General features: G+C 48.8%; 1 protein-coding gene across 1 annotated transcript; it reads left to right on the top strand.

Annotated features, from left to right (window-relative positions):
* The first annotated feature begins 290 nt into the window (after positions 1-290).
* On the top strand, positions 291-16,546 carry CBX1 (chromobox 1). The gene is made up of 5 exons (XM_074940738.1): positions 291-508; positions 13,266-13,441; positions 14,154-14,331; positions 15,281-15,375; positions 16,004-16,546. Exons 2-5 carry the CDS (start codon positions 13,302-13,304, stop codon positions 16,146-16,148), a joined length of 558 nt encoding a protein of 185 aa, XP_074796839.1. The 5' UTR covers positions 291-508; positions 13,266-13,301; the 3' UTR covers positions 16,149-16,546.
* The last annotated feature ends 4,569 nt before the right edge of the window (positions 16,547-21,115 follow it).

Genomic DNA, 21,115 nt, shown 5'->3' on the forward strand with positions numbered 1-21,115 from the left:
TGTGGTCATTAATTTTGACCCCATGCTATTTAAAAAGGGAAGAGCTGGCAACACAGTGTGCGCTGCGGGCGGGCTCTTGTGCTGCACGGCCTCGCTCGGGTCACGTTGGTTGTGCAAGGTGAGTAATGGGGTGTTGTAGTCCCAAGGCTTGTCCAAGCCCCGCCCCGGACTACCACACCCAGCAGGCAGCGCGGCGAAAGGTCCGCCGTGACGCTTCGCCGCAGGGCCTGCTGGGAGCTGTAGTCCACGAGGAACTTCACATCCCATCGTGCCGCGGGAGGCGGGGGGTCGCCGCGCAGGCGCGGTGCGCTCGGCGGGTACAGGGGGTTGCTGGGCTCTTTTGTTTGGCGGAGGGCGGATCGCGAGCGGCCAGGCCTGTGGCGCGGCGCCGACGGTTACGGTTCCCCGCCGACCTCCACCGCCTCAGCTCGGCCCGGCCGCCGCAGCGCGCAGCCTCCGCCCCCACGGCTCCCATTCCCCCCAGGCATCGTTGGCGAGGCTGTGAAAAGTGAGCGGGGGCCCCGCGGGAGGGCGGGGACGGAGCCGCGCCGCGCCGCGCCGCGCGGGGGGGGGCTGGGTTGAGGGGAGCCGCGCGGGGGGGGGGGTTGCGCGCGGACGGGACGGGACGAGCTGCAGGGACTGGGGGCGCGCGCTGGGGCTGGTGGGGGAGGGGGAGCTGCAGGAGGCGCGCGCGCGCGCGCTGGGACGGGGGGGGGCTGGGGTGGAGATAGGGAGGGGGAACCAGGGGGTGTGTTGAGTCTGGAGGGAGGGGGAGCCAGGGGGTGTCCTGAGAGTTGTGGTGAGGGGAAACCGGGGGGGGGTGCTAGGACTGGGAGGGGAAGGGGAAGAAGCCAGGGGAGCGCCATGAGATTTGGGGGGTGGGGGAGTTGCAGGGGAGATTGTTGTGGAACTAGGATTAAGCGAGGGTATGGAGCTGCTGGGGGGGGGGTGTGGGGAGCTGGATTTGGGTGGGGAGGGGGAGCTGCAGGGGGTCCTTTTGTAGCTGGGGTTGGGAGGGGGAAGGAGAGTTGCATTCGTGGTCTGCGGGGGAGCTGGGATTTGGGAGGGGGAGCTACATGGGGAGGGTAATGGGGAATCTGGGACTTGGTGGCGGGGGAGATGCGTGGAAACATTATAGAGCTAGGATTAGATGGGGGTGTGATGAGCTTCAAGGGGGGACCACGGGGAGCTGGGATTGGTGGGGGAGGAGAGCTACATCAGAGGTCTTTGGGGAGGTGGGGTTGTGGGGCTTGGAGGGGTGACGGGGGCGTGGCTGCACCTGGGGTCATGGGGGGTGAGGATGTGTGCATGGGGGAAGAGGGAGCGTCACAGAAGGGGGGACCAGGTCGGCAGACTAGCGGTGGAGCTGCACCTGGGTGGGAGTTGTGTGGCTATAACGGAGCAGCAGGAGCTGTGGGAAAGGGCGTAAGATCCAGCTGCACCATGACCTCTCCAGAAGCTAGTTGTGGCAAAAGAGCTTCTACCCCAGGGAGGTCCTAGGGAATGGGGGGGGAGATAGAGCTGCACCAAGGGCTGTCTGATGGGGATGGTGGATATGGAACTTTTGCGGGGACAGAACAGAGCAGTAGTGGAAATGGGTCTTGAGGAAGGGACACGTGGAGATGGAGCTGCACTGAAGAGACAGGTGAGGGCACCGAACATGAAGCTGCGTTCATAATGGGAACAATGGGGCATGTAGAGCTGGAGCTGCACCCAAGAGGGGGACCAGGGTAAGGGGAGATGAAGCTGCACTGGGGGAGGTGAGGATGGGGCAGAGACCTGGTGTGGACCCCTGTTCAGCTCGAGAGTGCCACAGTTGGGGTGATAGTAAAACTGAAGAAGGGGAGAGAATGAAACTATGGAGTTGCACCAGGAGTACTGGGGATATTTGAACAGGAGATGCTGGAGTTGCACTAGTGTGCCTGGTGAAGAGGAAGGTGTGGATGGAGCTGCACCGGGGGACCTAGGGAAGCACTGAGATTTGTGCAGAGTTGGAGCTGCTCCAAAAGATCTTGTGTGTGTTGAAGGGGGGAGGGGAGAGGAGAGACTGGAGCTGATCCGAAAACTGGAGCTTGGTGAAGCTGTACCAAGGGTGTCAGTTGGGGAGGTGAGAGCTATCCTGGGGGCCTGGAGATGGTGGAATTGTGCTGGGAGTGTTGGGGACAGTGGAGCTGCAGATGAGAGGCATGTGTCCTGTGACTACAAAATCAAGTGGGTAAGATAAAGAGACTGCTAGGTTGTTCAGGTTCTAAATGTAAGTTTTATTAATTAAAATAGTTATGTTTTTTAAAACTATTTTTAACTTAGAAAGATTCTACGAATCTTGGATTTGTTTGGATTAAACAGCCCCTGCCCAGGTTTGCAAACCAAACATCACAGCCTTGTGTTAGTGCTAGAGAGCTGTGCAGTGAAACTGACTAGAAACAGACAAGACAGTCTGGTGTTTCACTGTCCTCCCAAAATGAAATGCAAGAATAACTAGCAGAGATTGCAAGTGAATAAAGGCAGTAACCAGTCTCAGTTTTCATGTGCTAGTAACACAGGCAAAAGGAGCGTGTGTGTGCTGAAAAAAGATTTCTATCCCAACACTGCCTTTCTGTGTCCTGAAAACACTAGTGTTGATTGGAAAAAGTTGAGTAAAAAGGTGTATGTTTATGGGAAGGGAGGTTTGCATTGTCCTGCAGGCACTGGGCAGTTGGGAATCTTATGCCATTTTGAGCAGCATCGTCCCATGATGACTTCTTTGAGATGTCTCCACATGCTAAATCTGTCTTTACTAAAAATGAGTAATCAAGTCTGTGTCCTGCCTCTGGTAGCATTTCCCTGATTAGAGGAGAGAGTGTAAAAATACTTCTGTCTTCTCTCTGCTTCCTCCTCATGCAGATAGAACCTAGAAAGCCCAGCCACGCAGACAAGACTTTTCCTTAATCTCTTGTTCCCTTGTGCAGATTTCCGTAACTTCAGAGGTACGCTTCCCATGTGAGTTGTGAATGTAGTCATAGCTGAGAGTGACAGTCCATGCTCGGTCACTTATAGCTCTCCCAAATTCTCCATCGAGCTTTCATCTTGCTTCATCTCAGCTCAGGCTAATATTTCTGGAAAGTCTGAGTGAAAGTTTCTCAGTTGTGCTCAGGTTAGGAGGGTGGAAAACTTAATACACTTGTTCCCACTTAAAAGAAATACGCATGCTGTCTTTTCCTGACAAATGCTGAATAAACTTGGCATGTTCATAGTCCTCAAAGAGGGGTGTGATCCTAACCAAATTTGGGAATGGAAATTGGGGGAAATGTTTTACTTACAGAGCATCAAAGTTGCACTTAACTCTTAATTCTCTGAGTCAGTGGAGTTAGACTGAGTGTATTCAAAGGAAATAGATCTCTGGGTCCTCATGTTATGCTGGCTTAGCCTTCTATCTTAAAGCTATTGAAGTCTTTACAAATGCATCTGACGTACTAGAAGGACACTATGTAGAACTTACCTTCCTCTAAAGACCGCACATTTTGCAGCTAAAGAGGTTGATGCTCCATTCAGCACTTTTGTTTGCTTTTTCTCGGGCTTGTTTTATAATTCTCTCACTACCTGGATGCTGCTCTGCAGAAGGCCATGCAGTAATGTGTGTTCTCTGCAGTGTTGCCAGATTCTGGCTCTTACCCCTCTGTCTGCTATTCTTGTTGCAATAAAGGAGGCTTTTGTATATACTTTGTGCTGGGCCTCTTTCCTTGTTGCCTTTTACTGGAGTTTAAATTCTTTTCAATTGGTTTAATGTGTCTTGGATTTTCCCTTTAACTGCTGACATGAAGCTCTTCTCTCTCTTTCCAATGTTCTGCTTTATCCTTTATAAAGAATTCCACCTTATTCCAAATGCTGGTGTTTAAGATGGTCCAGTGAGGGTGGGAATTGTTAGCATTTAAGTCCTTTTTGGTCTTGGGTCAGAAAATATCTTTAATGCAAAGTCGGCTGTTTTCCAGACAATAAGCAAAAGAGAACTGAAAGTGAATATTAGGAAGAACATCCTAAATGTGAGGTCTGCTTAGACTGGAATAGCCTAGCAATCAGCCTGGTCAGATGGGACCAATTTCCCCAGAAAAATGGGGGGGAAATATCTTGTACTGGCCATGGGGATGGGAAAAGTGACCTGGTATCTCTTCCAACTGTAACTTTGTGTGAATGAACATCATGCTGATGAAATCTGTTTGCTTGACAACCCGGGAGATCAAAGAACCCTTAATTGGTGCATCACTCCTGACACGCAGGGGTGAAAATGGCTCAGTCTCAATGTCCATTCATTCCTCTCTGCTGAGACTGCCTATAAGGAAGCCAATTAGCACTTCTTGTGTCTGGTGCTGTGGTAACTTGTTTTCTGGTGCTGTGGACACTTGTTGGTTCATTAATTTCTGTGACTGCTGACATACTCTAGGAGTCACCAAAGGCTCTGTGCCATTAAGGTCAGAATCTCATTGGAAACAGCACAGCTTCTCAACAGCACTCCTTACTTTAGAGCTGGTCTACAGTAGAAAATTAGGTTGGCATAATTGTGTTGCTCAGGGGTGTGAGAAATCCACACCCCTGGGCGGCATGGTTAAACTGACCTGAGCCCCCATGTAGACAGCACTAGGTCGATGAAAGAATTCTTCCATTAATCTAACTACCGCCCCTTGGGGAGATGGATTACCTTTGCTGATGGGAGAACATGCCACTGTTGCATTTTAAATTTAGACAATCCCTTTGTTTGATTACTCTTTGGGTAGTGCATGCTCGGAGTTTGTACCATCACTGGGGTCTTCAGTCTCTCCTCTCTCAAACTTCAACAGGGTCCGTCGTTTTCTTATAGCAAAAAACACTGATTTATTCATCTTTCAGAGTAGGAAGGACAATATATGCAGTGTGTGTAAGAACAGATTGGAACTGGAAGCTGTAGCCAGGCCATGTATCTGCCCAGAGCATCCTACTGGATGCAGGCTGTTGAGAGCAACTCTGGCAAAGCCAGATGCAGTTTCTAGCATAGGAACTATTCCAAAAGGAACAGCCTCTCCGCATGCCACCCAGAACAGACCCTGCATGTGAATGTCAGGGTTTGCCCTTGACACAAACCTCTCTGGAGCAAAGGGAGGTAAGGGGGCCTTTAACGGGATGGAGCATTGTCTCTCTGTGTGGCACAAACGTCTTCATTTTGAAAGCTGAATTTTTAGGCTCTAATCTCCGTGAGTTAGTTTCAGGTTTACCAAAACCAGTCCGAGAACCACAAAGTTCTAATAAATGCACGCGCTAATGTTTGAACCTACTCACTGCATGGATTTAAAAAAATAATATCTTGCTGATAGTTTGAATCCTCATAATTTGAAACAGGCAAGTATTTCTCTCCTGACAGCAGCTGGCGTCAGAGGAACAGACCCAAGACAGTTCAAAGCTCTAACAAGGGTACATGAGAGTCACCTTATGGCCTGGAGATTATATCCACTTACCTCTTGCTGATCAGTATGTTGTTGCTCCCTCCCTTGTTTGGCAGATGTTGGGCCTTCCTTGCAGTGCTTGTGGCTTCTCCATCAAGTCGCCCCTGCCAGTCTTTTGCCCAGGAGCTGGATCGCAGCAGCCTGACCTTTCCATAGTGTAGTTCTCTGCCTCCCGTGCTGCTTGCAATCTGAGGGATGTTAGAACCCATCACCATTCTCTGGTTTCTGGCTGTCCTCTTTTTTTTTGCCCGCTGTTCTTCACTGTCTCCTTATTTCTTTTGCTCTTTCTCCCCGTCCCTCCTTGTTTCAGGGTCTCTGCAGGAGCAGTCACAGTGCTCCTTGACTAACGGCACAATCCACTGGCAATCTTCATAAACTCAGCTGTCTGGTGACTGTGTATCTCACAGTACAGAGCCCCCTGTCTCAGTTCAAAGTGAGGCTGCACCATGGTTTAGTCTCATCTGTGCTGGTCCACAGCATGTTACATAGGGACTGTACTGTGTAATGCAGAGTCCATGATCCAGTTGCCGTAGACAGGATCCTAGACCACAGAGCCAGCTGAATGATCTCCGTAGCTGAATATTAGATGCTTTATGAAAAACAAGCTCTGTCTCCAAGCATTAGCCACATTCTGCAGCATCTGTGACTGAAATTCATTAGACCCATGGTGAAAAACGTGGGTCCCCTGCAGAGAGAGACGGGCTCCCCGAGATCCAAACTGTATTCAAGTAGGTCAACTTCCTCATCACTGGTCATATTGGGACTGTCACCTGATGTGCTGAAATTACCTCTGAGCCGGTTTTCCCTGCCAGCTTGGGACTTCCAGAACCCTGTCTTGTTGAGCCAGACACGCTAGCCTGCTGCAACACAGACCCAGGGTCTGGTCCATGCCCCCAAAGCTGCAGACTAAACTGAAAACAGCTCAGCAGGTTACCTGCCTCCAGCACCCAGACACCCAGTTCCCAATGGGATCCAAACCCCAAATAAATCCGTTTCACTCTGTATAAAGCTTATACAGGGTAAATCCATAAATTGTCCACCCTCTATAACACTGATAGAGAGAGATGTTTGCTCCCCCAGGTATTAATCACTTACTCTGGGTTTATTAATAAAACAAGTGATTTTATTAAGTATAAAAGCTAGGATTTAAGTGGTTTCAAGTAATAACAGACAGAACAAAGTCACCAAGCAAAATAAAGCAAAACCACGCAAGTCTAAGCCTAATATATTAAGAAACTCATTATAGTAATAAATATCTCAACCTCAGAGATGTTCCAATACGCTTCTTTCACAGACTAGAGTCTTTCCTAGTCTTTTTTCGGGGCCCAATCCTTTCCCCTGGTACAGTCCTTGTTAGTTCCAGCAGACATCTCAGGTGGTAAGCACGGGTTTTCTCATGACTGGCAGCCCCCTTTGTCCTGCTACACCTCCTTTTATAGCTTTGGCACGAAGTGGGAATCTTTTGTCTCTCTGGAGCCCCACCCTTCTAAATGGAAAAGTACCAGATTTAAGATGGATTCCAGTATCATGTGACATGGTCACATGTCACTGTAAGACACCCCCCACCCTCCCCAGTCCTACACAGGGAGGCTTGCAGGTAAATAAACCATTTACAACCAAAAAGAAAAGGAGTACTTGTGGCACCTTAGAGACTAACTGCATTTAGCCGTATGGAGTGGAAATCTATCAACTTCATGAAAATTAATTGGTTAGTCTCTAAGGTGCCACAAGTCCTCCTTTTCTTTTTGCGAATACAGACTAACGCGGCTGCTCCTCTGAAACCTGTCATTTACAACCAATTGTCCTAGTCAATGGGAGCCATCAAGATCCTAAACCACCATCAATGGCCCACACTTTGCATAATTACAATAGGACCTCAGAGTTATACTTCATATTTCTAGCTTCAGATACAAGAATGATACATGCATACAAATAGGAGGAATATATTCAGTGGGTTATAACCTTTATGATACATTACAAGAGATCTTTTGCATAAAGTGTATTCCAGTTACATCATAATTACACTCATAAGCATATTTCCATAAAATATATGGAGTGCACCGTCACAGGGGGCTTTCCAGAAGTGAAAAGAAAAAAGAAAAGGAGTACTTGTGGCACCTTAGAGACTAACCAGTTTATTTGAGCATGAGCTTTCGTGAGCTACAGCTCACTTCATCGGATGCATAGCATATCGTGGAAACTGCAGAAGACATTATATACACACAGAGACCATGAAACAAAAACTTCCTCCCACCCCACTGTACTGTTAGCAGCAGGACAGTGGGGTGGGAGGAAGTTTTTGTTTCATGGTCTCTGTGTGTATATAATGTCTTCTGCAGTTTCCACGATATGCTATGCATCCGATGAAGTGAGCTGTAGCTCACGAAAGCTCATGCTCAAATAAACTGGTTAGTCTCTAAGGTGCCACAAGTACTCCTTTTCTTTTTTCTTTTTACGAATACAGACTAACACGGCTGTTACTCTGAAACCTTTCCAGAAGTGGCGGCTGTCTCCCTCCAACCTTATCAGATGCCCTTGCTGAGGCATGGAGCCTCTTGGAGTTCTCCTTTTACCAGCAGTGTCACAGACTTAGTCTCTAAGGTGCCACAAGTCCTTCTTTTCTTTTTGCGAATACAGACTAACACGGCTGCTACTCTGAAACCAGACTATTCATTGCCTCCCTTCGTGGCACCCCTCTGCATTTTTGCTGTAGGGGATGGAGTATTACGCTCCGCCTGAGAATCTGCTAGAGAATTCTAGAGCCTCTGCAAGTGAAACCTGAGCCCTCGGTTTCCTGCTGCATTGCTGGCTCCTTCTGGGGGATTAGATGTTGGTGGTCGGAGTCTGTGCATTGTTGTAGTGATGTGGTGCCAAGCAGCCTGGCCTCCATCAACAGCAAGTCCACAGGCAACCCGGAGCCTTGCTGCTTTGGGTTTGCCTCTGTCTGGCATCTGATTAAAGACCCTGTCAGAGTGTATTTAAACCCAGGAGTTCAGAAGGCAGCAGCCTCATTTCTCTCTTGATGTGTTTTTTCTAAGGTTGCTTTTTAAAATGCCACTTCAGCTTTCCAGCCATCCCTGATGAGTGAGACACTGAATGCCCTCGGCTCCCATTGGACCCAGTCTGAGTTGGAGGGCTCAGCACCTTGCTGGGTCAGGCCTGAATACCCTGGCATTAAATCCGTGATTGAGCTACATTTAATGTGGGATCCTTAATTGGGAGGCAGGAGTGCTCATCTGGAGGAAAGTCTTGTCTCTGTTAGTCACTTGCACCTAGGACTGCTGTGGGAGAAATTGTCAGCACGCTGCCCATCTTGGGATTCTCCCCTCTTTTGTTTAATATGTTAGATGAATTTAGTTTTGACCAAAGGTGGAGACCAAAGCCCTGTGTCCACAACAGTGCAGGCATAAGCAGAGCAAGCTGCCACCACACTAGCCTGTCCTCAACCCTGATCTGCAGGTGCCACCTGGAGCGGGAGAGGATAGTATAATCTCCACAGCCAGTTCAATCTCTGATCCCACTGCTGAGGCTGTCAACAAGGGGGCTGGTTAGTGCTAGTTGGGACTGGGGAGGCGGGGCGGGGTGTGAAATTTGATTTGGGCAGAAGTTTTTGCACAGAGTTTATTAATGAAAAATGCGATTTCTGGTGAGAAGTATTTGCAAGTTTGATGTAAATTCACCAAATAGCTTCAGCCACACCCTCTTTTCAGGATTTAGGCACTGTTCATAAAATATGGGCTGGGAGGGGGTGCCCTCCTGTCTTTTAGCTCAGTGATTAGGGTGCTCACTTGTAATGTGGCAAACCTGGGTTCAGTTTCCCCTTCTGCCTGATGTGGAGAAGGGATTTGAACTCTGGTCTCCCAAGTTGCAGGAGAGTGCCCTAGTTACTGGGCTGTGGGATATCCTGATGTGGATTTCTTTGTCTCCTCTTGAATCTGTTCCACTTTGTGTCAACAGTCATTGGAGTTTGGGTCTCCCACGTACTAGGTGAGTGCCCTGACCACCAAGCTGTAGTCATTCTTGCCCCGCTGTAAGTCTTTGCTCCAGTGGCTATTTATTTATACAAATTTGAACAGCTTCAATAGCAGAAATTGGGGGGAGGGGGGGAGTGTCGTCAGAATATTCCACAGCCCGGTGACTAGGGCACTCTCCTACGATGTGGGAGAGCTAAATTCAAATCTCTTCTCCACATCAGGCAGAGGGGGGAATTAAACCTGGGTCTCTCACATCCCAGGTGGGTGCCTTAATCACTGTGCTAGATGTTAGAAGAAGGGCACCACCTCTTCCTCTGGCCATTGTGTGACTCTAGCTCTCTAAGAATCCAGCATGTGGGGGAGGGATAGCTCAGTGGTTTGAGCATTGGCCTGCTAAACCCAGGGTTGTGAGTTCAATCCTTAAGGGGGTTATTTAGGGATCTGGGGCAGAAATTGGGGATTGGTCCTGCTTTGAGCAGGGGGTTGGACTAGATGACCTCCTGAGGTCCCTTCCAACCCTGAGATTCTATGAATACACAGAACAAAGCATTTTGGGTTGAATGATGTTTGTTCGACCCAAAATGTATTTTTTTAATTCACCAACACTTTTTGCAACGTTCAGAGTGTTAGTTTACTAAGTATTTTCGGAAGTGCCAGCGAACCAAAAACTCAGTTGTTTGCCCAGCTCTACTTGTGATATGGGACACTTAGTCACTTGAAACTACATTGAGACCCCCTGACTGGCTCCAAGGTCACTGAACAGCAATCAGAGTAATGGCTTCACCTGGTCTGGATTCTGTTGCTAATCCTGTGAACGCCCTGCTCATAAATGGCACAGGGCTTTCCGCATTAAGGCAGATTGCCACCTAGGGGCAGGTATCTGGGAATCTCCCCTGTCAGGAAATGACTGACCTCTGAGGATGTCTGAAGCCCAGACTGTGTGGAAGGGGTTTCCTGATGCCTCTGTCCAGAGCAGGGCACAAAGGGAGGGTTGCCTGTTGTGTGCAGGTCACTTGGTTTTAAAGTCTGTCTTCCAGCAAAACCCAGCTCCAGCAGAAGGCCTGCGGTGCAGGCATGGAGCACTGAGTGACAAGTGAATGGTCCAGAATTGAGCAGCTGGTGGAACTTACATGCTGAGATCAGTTTGAGAGATGCAGTCACAGGGTCCAAGACACAGATAAACGTGAGTTACAGCATCTGCCAAAGGGAGAAGCCCTCAGAGGCCCTGCCTTTCCAAGCCCCTCACTGCACTTAAAGCATCTAGAAGCGATACAATAGGGAGCCCCGGCAGGGTGCCTTCTCTAGGAGAGATGACTTTTGGTGAGTCTGAATTACAGTGCCCATAATGAGATTTGTTTGGCCCATGCCTGTGCCTCCCACTTCAAAGAGTCTTGTCAATTGAAGAAGATCTCTGTGTGGCTCGAAAGCTTGTCTCTTTTGGTCCAATAAAAGATATTACCCCACCCACCTTGTGTCTCTTGTCAATTGCATGACAGCTGTGCAGCCTTGAACAGTGTGGAATTGTACCCATCTCTCTCGAATGTTGGGGTTCAAAAACCATTATTTAGCTGTTGAACCATCTCCCTCAGTGCAGAGGGATGACCCACAGGATACAAGATTCTCTTTTAATTTTCTGCTTTTCAAGCTAACCCAAACTCGCAAAATTTTTGCCAGCTGAAGTTTCTCACATGCAACTCAAAATGGCTTCAGCTGGAAAAAATTGTCTCTTGACAGGTGACATGTCTGACCTGCTCTGTAGTCATTTGCTTGGCAAGATTCCTTTCATCAGGACTGTTCAGAAATTGTTCCCTGGCATTTAGGCTGCAAAAACTCTTGCCAGCTACACACACTGTTCTGGTTGATTAGAAAAGAACAATTCCCACTGGAAGCATGATCTAGTGGTTAAGATACAGGACTGGGAGTCAAGAGATCTGCATTCTCCCAGCTCTGCAACAAGATTGCTGTGACATGCAGGGCAGGTAACTTCACCTCTTTGTACCTCTTTTCCCTGTCTGTGATGTGGGAATAATAATGCCTATCTCCCTCACACAGTATTAGTGACCAAAGACTTACTTGCTTTAGCTTTCTGACCTCCTCTCCCAACAATGCAGATCCCCAAGACCTACCTACTCCGCAATTAATACTGGGGGCATCCACCGTGTCAGCTGGACCATGCTGCCCTTGTGTAATGCTAGAATGTGAGTGCAGCTAATAACTGGGACCAAGTATCCTTGGTGGCTCAGAATTCCACTGATTGCTCATACCAGAAGTGCCTGAATTGCAGGGAGAATAGAGGCTGGGTTATCAGGGGGCCTTTCCACTCTCGGAGTCCAGATCTATGTTGGGGGAGTCTTGATTCCTGGGAATGGTGGGGAGAGGTCCCTACTGTGTGAGTTGCAGCACTGAGACCTAGTGTGAGCTGGAGGTACTCTTATGCTCCCTGTGTATCGTGTCAGTTAGGAGAGCAATTAGTTTGGCTCACTAGCAGGGTCAGACTGACGCTTGGCATGGGTGTGCCTTGCTCGCTGCAGACTTTCCTGGTGTGCAGAGGAAACAGAAGCCAGAGTATCTGCTCATTATTACATTCCCTTTACTGATGAGGAAACTGCATCAAAGGAACTAGCTGGAGGCCACACAGTGAACCAGTATCTCTCCCTCGCATGCCCTCTCCACTACTTCCTAATAGTCACTGGATTTAAACGGAGAAGCTCTTACTGAAACTACCGGTGCAGATGGGTGACACCCATATCTTGGGTAGGGGAGCTATATCCCAGGGTGTGCATGAGCTAGTCCCCTCCCTGTTGTGTATAATAAATGAAAGGGGGTAGTTGATTATCAGGGAATGTGGCTTGAGGTTACCTTGGAGAAGAAGCAATTCTGTTATCTGCCATGTGCTGTTCTCCTACTGCTACATTGTTTGGAAATGCTTTATGCAGCACAGAGCTTTGCAAAAAGGGAGTTGAATTAGGTAGATGAAGGGAGGAAGGCTGGTCATATGAATAAGGCAAACATAAAGAACGGCCAGACTGGGTCAGACCAAAGGTCCATCTAGCCCAGTGTCCTGTCTTCCCACAGTGGCCAATGCCAGGCACTGGAGTCAGATGACCTGGGTTCTGTTTCTGGCTCTGCCACAGACTCCCTGTGTGACCTTGGGCAAATCGCTTAGTCCCTGTGCCTTGGTTTCCCATTAATAAAATGGGGATATTTCCCTGCCTCACGGGTAGGTTTTGAAGATAAATCTAGTAATGTCAAAGTGGGGGTAGGGAATATAAATTCCTAGATAGGAGAATAAAATGAAGCAAGATGTAGGAGGCCATTTCACAAAAAGGCAGGTTTTGGGAGTCAGTAGTGAGAATGGAGCAGGGATATCCCGAGTGTGGGCACTTTGTAAGGCGGAAAACTCAGAGCGCTATGCAGATGGGGACTGGGACACTGCTCCACACACAGGCTGGTATGGTGGCAGGTACCATGAGGTCAGGGAATTGGGCGGGGGCAGGCATGTGTCGCAGAGATCCCATAGGGCCTTGAAGGTGATGGGAAGCTTGAATTTGATAGGGTAAGAGATGGAAACCGAGGGCTAGGGGGAGGAGGAGGATATGGACTGTTCGGCGTGGAGAGGAGGCTGGATCAACATGTATCTGTTTAATAGCATTATCCAATGGGAAGCATCTGATCTTAGATGAGCCAGATTGGCCAGCAGAATAATCTTGCTCCAACTCTCCGAGGCTTTGTACATATGTTTCTTTTTCTTTTTTAGAAGGCAGCATTAGTGTCCTGGGCTCTGCCTCCTTGTATTGCAGCTTTCCCCGCCCTGACTTGTGTGTGTGTCTCCCCACTTTAGCAGCGTCGCCCTTAAGCTGAAAAACTGGCCAGCACAATGGGAAAAAAGCAGAACAAGAAGAAAGTGGAGGAGGTCTTAGAGGAAGAAGAGGAGGAATATGTGGTGGAGAAAGTCCTAGACCGGCGAGTGGTGAAAGGCAAAGTGGAGTATCTGCTGAAGTGGAAAGGCTTCTCAGAGTAAGTGGAGAGGTTGCATCCCAGTCTGTGATCCCTCCTTGTGCTGACAGCGGTTAGGGTGTCAGTCTGGGGCTTGGAAGACCCGGGTTCATTTCCCTGCTCCAGTACAGACTCCCTGTGTGACCTTGGGCAAGTCACGTAGCCTCTTTTTGCGTCAGTTCCCCATGTATAAAATGGGGATAATTGCCCTGCCCTGCTTTGTAGGGGGATGGTGATGATTAAGACATTCAACTACGGTGAGAGAGTGCCAGTCCGACTGGGGGAGCAAGAGTGTCCCACTTCCTTTCTCCATGAGGAGCCTTTGGGATGGGCTGTTCACAGGCCATGGCAGTCCCCAGCCCCTCCTTCCTCTCTGATCTGGATGGTCAATCCAGTTCAGTGTACGTGGGAGGAGTGGGGGAGACATTGCCTTAAAGATTCCCCTTCCTGTCCCTACAAAGCCAAGTCTGAACTTGTGAGTGAAGTGCATGTGGGCTGGTATAGAAATGGGTCACACCTACCCATCAGGGCAAGTCTGTGAGAGGCTTCAGCTTCTACAACTCAGCCTCCTCCCTTCCAAATCAGGGTACCCAGAACACAGCTAAGGCTGTAGACAGGGTGTAGACAGCTAAGGCTCTGGTAGCATCTCCGTGGCCCTGTGTCCAGGGCGTCCCTTCACTGGCCTGAGCCACAGGCTGTAGAAGTGAGAACAAGCTGTCCCCTTTGATTTCAGCGAGGATAACACATGGGAGCCGGAGGAGAATCTCGACTGTCCCGACCTCATTGCAGAGTTTCTCCAGTCCCAGAAAACCGCACATGAGAGTGAGAAATCGGAGGGGAGCAAACGCAAAGCTGAATCTGACACAGAGGACAGAGGGGAGGAGAGCAAACCAAAGAAGAAAAAGGAAGAGGTGAGGCAGGACTACGAGAGGAGAACCTTCCCATCCCCTATCCATGAAGACTTGTTCTTGGATTCATCACTAGGGTGTAGTAGTTAGAGCCGAGGACAGGGAGCCAGGCCCCTCGGGTTCTATTTGCAGCCCTGCTGCTGACAGCCTGTGACCCACCCCGCCACTTCCCTGCTGTAAATTGGAGATGATAATAGTCACCAACCCCACAGAGAGGCTAATTGTGTCTGTGAGGTGCTTTAAAATCCTTAGGCAAGCAAAAACATCCTTTCTCATCTCCCTGTCTCTCTTGGCGTGACGGCGGTTAGAGATCAAGCCTCCCCTTCTGAGCCAGCGGCCAGCTGATAAATCTGGGGCAGTGTTTAGGGCTAAGCTGAGGTGTCCTCCTGGAATGGTGGGCAGAGTCCACCGCCCCCCACTGACCTCAGGTCATCACTGACTACAGGGGATAAAAAAATGCACAACGGGGACAGTGGTGCAGGTTATTAGGTCAAAACAAGGGAACGAGGGGGAGCACAGAACAGAGAACCCTGGACAGTTTCCCCTGCCCCCAAAGAGTTGGTGGACTCTGCCAGATATGGACAAGGGACCAGAAAAGGGCCCCGCTGTCCCAGAAAACGCCCCCAGTCTGGCTTCCTCCTCCTGGGCTGATGAATGAACATCCTGGCTGGTGCCAGGAGGAAGCTGGCAAGCAAGGTCTCAGAACTTCGTAGGACCCCAGTCCGGGAGATCAGGTCCTTTGTTCTACATCATGGGCCGCAAGGAGGTAAGCACCACGGCTGCACCTCAGACCCGACCTGGCAGGATCCCCTCGTGGTGCTAGGAGAGTTCAGCTTTCATAGCCCATTCAGTTTTCTGCAGGCACAGGCCTGAGGCGCACCTAGTCTCAGTCTCACGCCCTCCCCCCTGCCCCTCCGGACAGCAAGTAGAATCTTCCCTCTTTGTCTTTCAGTCAGAGAAACCACGAGGCTTTGCCCGGGGGTTTGAACCTGAGCGGATTATCGGCGCCACAGATTCCAGCGGGGAGCTCATGTTCCTGATGAAATGGTGAGTGTGTCTGTGTCAGTCACTTTCTTCACTTACTCTGTGCCAGAGAGGCAAGGAGCTGCACCTGGGGAGTCTCTGCTCGCTGGCCTGAGAAATCTCGTGGTGGCGCTGCCGCCTGACTTGACCCTCGGCGCTGAGGCTAACGTGGATTTGCTGTCAACAGGTAGGACCCTTGGGATTCTGGGATTCTTAAGATCTCTGCCACAGGCACAAGCTTGGGGAGAGGAGGGTATGGCTTGATGGTGCTGGCCTCCAGTTCTGTGTCTGGAATAGAGCCACATCAGACACTGCTTCCCCTGTCAGCTGTGCCAAACAGGGTTGGGCCACTGGGGCAGGGGGAATCTAGGTCTGTTCAGCCCCAGCTGTGGCCAGAGGTGGGAGCTACTTGTCTTGCTTGGTGTTGCGTACTGCAGATGAGATGGGGGGGCGGGGCTGCAGCTTTGACCCCTGCTCCCCACGGTCCCTTACAAACCAACAGCTGAGCCCAAGCTTACACCTGAACTTGTTTGGTGGGCTTCCTGCATCTCAGCCATTTGGAGCATTGCGTGGAAAACCCATCTGGCCGAGGCCTTCCTTACCTGCTGCCTCTTGGGTTACTCCAGTGACACCTGTTTCCAACCCCCTGTAGGAAGAACTCTGATGAGGCTGACCTGGTCCCTGCAAAGGAAGCTAACATCAAGTGCCCCCAGGTGGTCATCTCGTTCTATGAGGAGAGACTGACATGGCACTCTTACCCCTCGGAAGACGATGACAAGAAAGAGGACAAGAACTAACCCACACCTGCTCTGGCCAACCTTTGTATCAAGATCAGACTGTGGGTTGGAGCGACAGTGAGAGAATGCAGCTCTACTTAGCGGAGAGGTGGCTTGAGAAGATGCCCTTTGAAGAGGCAGTATGGTGTCTGTGCCCTGCAGCTGCCCGAGTGTTCTGTGCAGCCCCATGCCAGTGTCCAGCTTCAAACCAGCCTGACATGAGGGGGAGGGGGAGACGTGTTTCAAGGCTGTCTGTTCTGCAGCTTTCTGGAGAGGAAGTGAAAGCCCCTTCCATGAAGAACTATCGCTGGTGCTGGGTAGGCTGGGGAAAGGGAGAGCAGATGAATACTGCTTGTTCTTCAAAGACCATCTCAGCAACCCACAGCCTTCTTCCCAATAGTGTTAACTCTGCATTTTTACAACGTAGCATGTGTGTAGGTTTTTTTCTTTTTGCTATTACTGGTGTATCAGTTTGAGGTGGGGTGGGGGTGGGACTTTTTAATGGGGTGGGGGGGAAACGGTTGACAGTGTTCCAGATCCATGACCAGAATCCTCTTTTTATAAACATCTTTAACTTAAAACCCCAAGTATTGGTAATAGGACTAGGGGGAGGGACAATGGTATGAGACTGAAGCTGTGAATGTCCAAATCCTCAATCCCTAGAGCAATGTTACTGGGAGCGAAGGGGGGGAGGGGGGGAGGCACCGGCAAAGATGCAAGCCTGTAATTAGTAGTGTCTCCAAACAGAACTGACTTGTGCATTGTAAGTGAGAGGGTGGGGAATGGGGAGGGAATTGATAACCCCTTAAAAGCCTTCTACCCCCTTTGCGTTAAGGTGCTATTTTGTGAAATTAGGGAAATAGAAAGTTCTGATTTCTATTTGATTTTGTTTCAACCCCAATTGGATTCTGTCCAGCTGGCAGCATTGGGAACCCCTTTATTCTCTGTATGTATGTATGTATGTATGTGATAACATGTTCCTCCCTGTTTTTAATCCTATTAGTGTAATGTGAGAGGGAGGTGAAATCATTTCAAAATCCTCCCCTAACAAGTGATTTGTTTTTCAAGCCCAAACTTCAGCACTGGAGCCAGCTCTGTTGCTCTGCTGAAATTTTTTTAATCAAACGGATTTATTAAAAATACTGAAATATTTAATGTCTGGAGTCATGAGCTCCTACAGGCTCCTGGCACCTCCTTGTAGGGTGATATGTATCTAGAACTGCATTGTACAAACCTTTTTTTAAAAGCATGTGTTTAGGTTTCTGTGAAAACATTGTTTAAATGTAAAGTAAGTGTTTGGATTTTAACTTCATACCAAGCTCTGTCCGTTTTTTTGTCTCAATAAAATTTTAGATTTATAATCCCGATTTTTACTTTTTCTCTCTTTAACTTGCTCCCTTCTGCAGCTGTTGTTGTGTGAGTCGATCGCAAGGCGTAGAGCAGTTAATGGAGAGGAGTGAACATGTTGCTGCAGATGTCCGCTCTCAACAGGACTGGATCACTGACACAGCAGGGGTGATAGGCCCGTGCATTTGTGAATTAGGTGGCTACAGAGGCAGGAATTTCAGAGCAGACAGTAGCCTATTTATTTTGACTTCCCATCTGAAGAGAGCAAGAGTCTTGGAGGTTAGTGTCTAGTGCAAGTTCCTGAGTCAAATTTCCTAGGGTTCGAGTAGCCCTGGTTCTGATCATCACTGGCCAGAGACTACGGGGTCTGGATGCAATTTGCACCAGTGGCACTTACCCCGGCTTGAAGTTTGTGTGTCTATAATGCCACGCTTCCACATGCTCTTCCCCCTTAGCCAAGCAGTCGGAGGGGAAAGTGCAGCACAACCGTGGAATGGGTGTTCTGAGGCTTCCTTCATGTTTAAAGTACTTTAGGATTCTGTGCAACGAGTGCAGAGTGTGGTCAGCTGTCTTGCCTGCAGCAGTGGTTTTTATAAAGCTCTCTTAATGGTTCCAGGGCCTTGGGTCCCAGGAACATCAAAACAGGAGGTCAGACCTTCAAACCTCACTAACTCCTGAGCCAGCCTTTCCGGAGTGACAGAATGCTGCAAGCTGGCAAGAACGAACACACAAACCAAGGGTACTGCGTCACGAAATGTACTGTGGCTGGTTTGTTTCAGCCAACTAAGGCATCCTGGCCTAATAGGAAACGTGCTGTTGCATATTCTGAAACCTGAGTAATTCAGACAGCTGCAGCCCTGGGTCAGCGGGATGGGTCACTCGGGTTTGGAGTTCTGCAGTTAGGGCAGGAGGAACTAGTGAGATTCTCATCTGTTCAGGGCCAGTGAAATCAGGGTCAGCCAATCAGAGTGCTGGTGCTTAGTGACACCAAACTGGTGCAGCCAATCGGAATGCAGCTTCTTTGTAAAAGTGCACTCTGGACCCAACAGTAAATGACGTTAGGGCCTCTGCTGGGGCAGCTGAGGATGTTAAACCTGTATCAGTGTCCAGCTAATTGAGCATCCTAAGGCTTGGATCCCATAGGAGGTTCTGGTGATATAAATCGCAGCAGGTAGCTGCAGAGGTTTTAGTGTAGTCAAGACCCCAGGGATGGAACTGCAGCTTAACAGGTAGCGTCTGGCTTTCCTCCTAACAGTGTTAATGCTGCACACATGGGGGGAGCTGCATCGAGTGGCTGGAACAGGGCCGGGACTAGGGGTTGGTGAGCTAGGTTCTATTCCCAGCACTGCCACACCTCCTGCTGCCTTAGTTTCTCCCTGTGTGAAGCTAATCCTCCACCATTGTAAAGCCTCATAGAGGCACGGAGCAGGACTCTTCCCTGGGCTGTGTTGAGTGGTGCCCCTCTGCTCCTGGCAACAGGCTGGTGTGCTCCCTGCCTAGAAGTCTCATTAGGAGTGGGGCTTTGATGGACCCTGACAGGGGAACAGTAGCTATTTCCTTGGCAGGCTCCAGCCGCAGTCCTTTCACCAGAGCCTGCATGTCTGGGAAAAGCAAGGGGCTGCCCTCTCTTGTCAGGTGCTTAATGAGACTGTTAATGTTGAACTGACTGACCCCAGTGGTGAATAACAACAGAACAGCCTGATGCTCCTTAGAAGTGATGTTCTCATAGAAACTGAATTGTCAGTGGAGAAATACTTCCTGCTTTTGAAAACAAAGGTCTGAGCAGTAGGGAGGCGGCTTGAACCATGGCATGCCACACAGGAATGAGGTGAAAGCAGCAACGTAGGTAGGTGTTTAAGCCCCTTCCCCTCTACCTCTGGTTTGTATTTAGAGGCCAGAGCCTGGCTGCCCAAAGCGAGTCGCAACAGCTTTGGGCAGGAAGCCCAGAAGTAAACGGCTCAGTCAGGCTAATTTTCCTCTCAGACTTGCTGCTTTGCAACTGCATGGGTTTTGAGGCAACAGAGTTTTGGTTTTGTTTTGTTTTTTCCACTTGTGTCTGGCCTGCCAGGTGGGCAGGCTGAGAAACTCTGACTCCAACTCACACAAGCACGAATTTCAATCGCAGGATCAGACACAAAGGTGGAAAAGACCCTGTTGGAACAGATTCCTTCCCTGCTAAATTCTGCTGGAAATCAGCATGATCAGTGGTTAAAGCAAGACTCAGGTTCTCCCCCCTTGCTCTGTGGCCTCAAGAAAGTTAAGGGCCAAATTGATTCATTAACACAAAAAATGGGAGAAAATATTCCTTTATTAACTGTTTGAGCTTTGAGATCCTTTGCTGAAAGGTCCCATCACAATGCAAATGTTGGCTGTTGTAAAATTAAATCCAAGAAACATCATTGGAGTAAGAGGTGCCCTGAGCACTAGGATACTGCAGTTATCTTTGCTCAACAGCACTCTGTATGTGGTCAGTTTCATGGTTTCCCTCCCCTGTGTAGTCAAGGGGGCCAACTCACACACCTGATCAACTTTCCTCATGTAAGCATTTGCAGGAGCAAGGTGGGAATCAGTTTCCTGGGCTTACTGCTCACACCAACAGGAAGAAAGTCTGGAAAAACCTTGTAAAACAATTAACATTCTCAGGGTGTCTCAGCACCATGTGCAACCTCTAAAAATACTTTGAATTGACTAGATATCACATGAGTGGTGTCCATTTTGCATAAACCCCAAGAAGTATTAGCCCCAGGGGAGAGTAAAATTTGCAACGCAAAACTGCCAAAACTAAAAATCCTCTTTAAAACAAATATCCTGAGGTGTTTAAAACAATTTAAAATTAGCTGCCTTATCTCCAGGGCTGCATTCCCTTTTGCAATTCAGCTTGGAGTGAAGCTGGACTGCTCAGGGTCACATACTAGCAGCAAGACTGTTTCTAGTCCTGTAAAGGGAGGTTTAAATCCTGCAAAGAAACCCATGTCTTCTCAGGAAAACACTTCTATTTATAGTATATAAAATCCCCACTTTCCTAAATGGAAAGAAGGGCTATTTCAAGGGATGCACTAAGTAAAAAGAACATTTGCAGATCATCTCACACATTCATTTGCTTTAAAGGCCCTATTCTGCCCTAAGTATCGATAAATTCTACAGAGAACTGGCTAAAAAATATTAGGGCAGGAACCACTTTGGCCCATAGGTATAAATCCATAATAGGAGCTACAGGAAACATTTCAGGGCCCTTCCTGGGGGTTGTAGTCACTACTAGAGATTGAAGCTGATTTTCCTTACACCCAGACTTTAATACCTGAACTTAATCACATCTTTAAAAAACTAGTTTGTGTTCCTAGTGATGTGTGCTTTGCTGAGAAAAACAGCTATCCATTTCACTTTTGTTTATAGCACAAATTTCCTTAGCGGAATGTTAATTAAACCCATCCACTCATACTATTTTCAGGGGGATTTAAGTTTAGTGAAAGCATTTCTAGTACTGGTTTGAATTTTGAAATGTAGAGTTTTGGCCTATAGGTTACAGTCCCTTTAATGAACAGCTATTTATTCTCTCATAACCAGGGGGAAATTGCTATATTATGGTCATTTTTAAAATGCACTTTATTTTCATAAGTAATTTGGGGGGTTTAGAAACAGGA

Source organism: Natator depressus, chromosome 27, assembly GCF_965152275.1.
Source record: "Natator depressus isolate rNatDep1 chromosome 27, rNatDep2.hap1, whole genome shotgun sequence".
Lineage (NCBI taxonomy): Eukaryota > Metazoa > Chordata > Testudines > Cheloniidae > Natator > Natator depressus.

Bases quoted from the DNA above. Each gene is read 5' to 3' on its own strand.
- CBX1 (XM_074940738.1), top strand. From the start codon at position 13,302: ATGGGAAAAAAGCAGAACAAGAAGAAAGTGGAGGAGGTCTTAGAGGAA. The intron at 14,332-15,280 runs GTGAGGCAGGAC...TTTGTCTTTCAG, and splicing joins CAAAGAAGAAAAAGGAAGAG to TCAGAGAAACCACGAGGCTT. The intron at 15,376-16,003 runs GTGAGTGTGTCT...AACCCCCTGTAG, and splicing joins CTCATGTTCCTGATGAAATG to GAAGAACTCTGATGAGGCTG.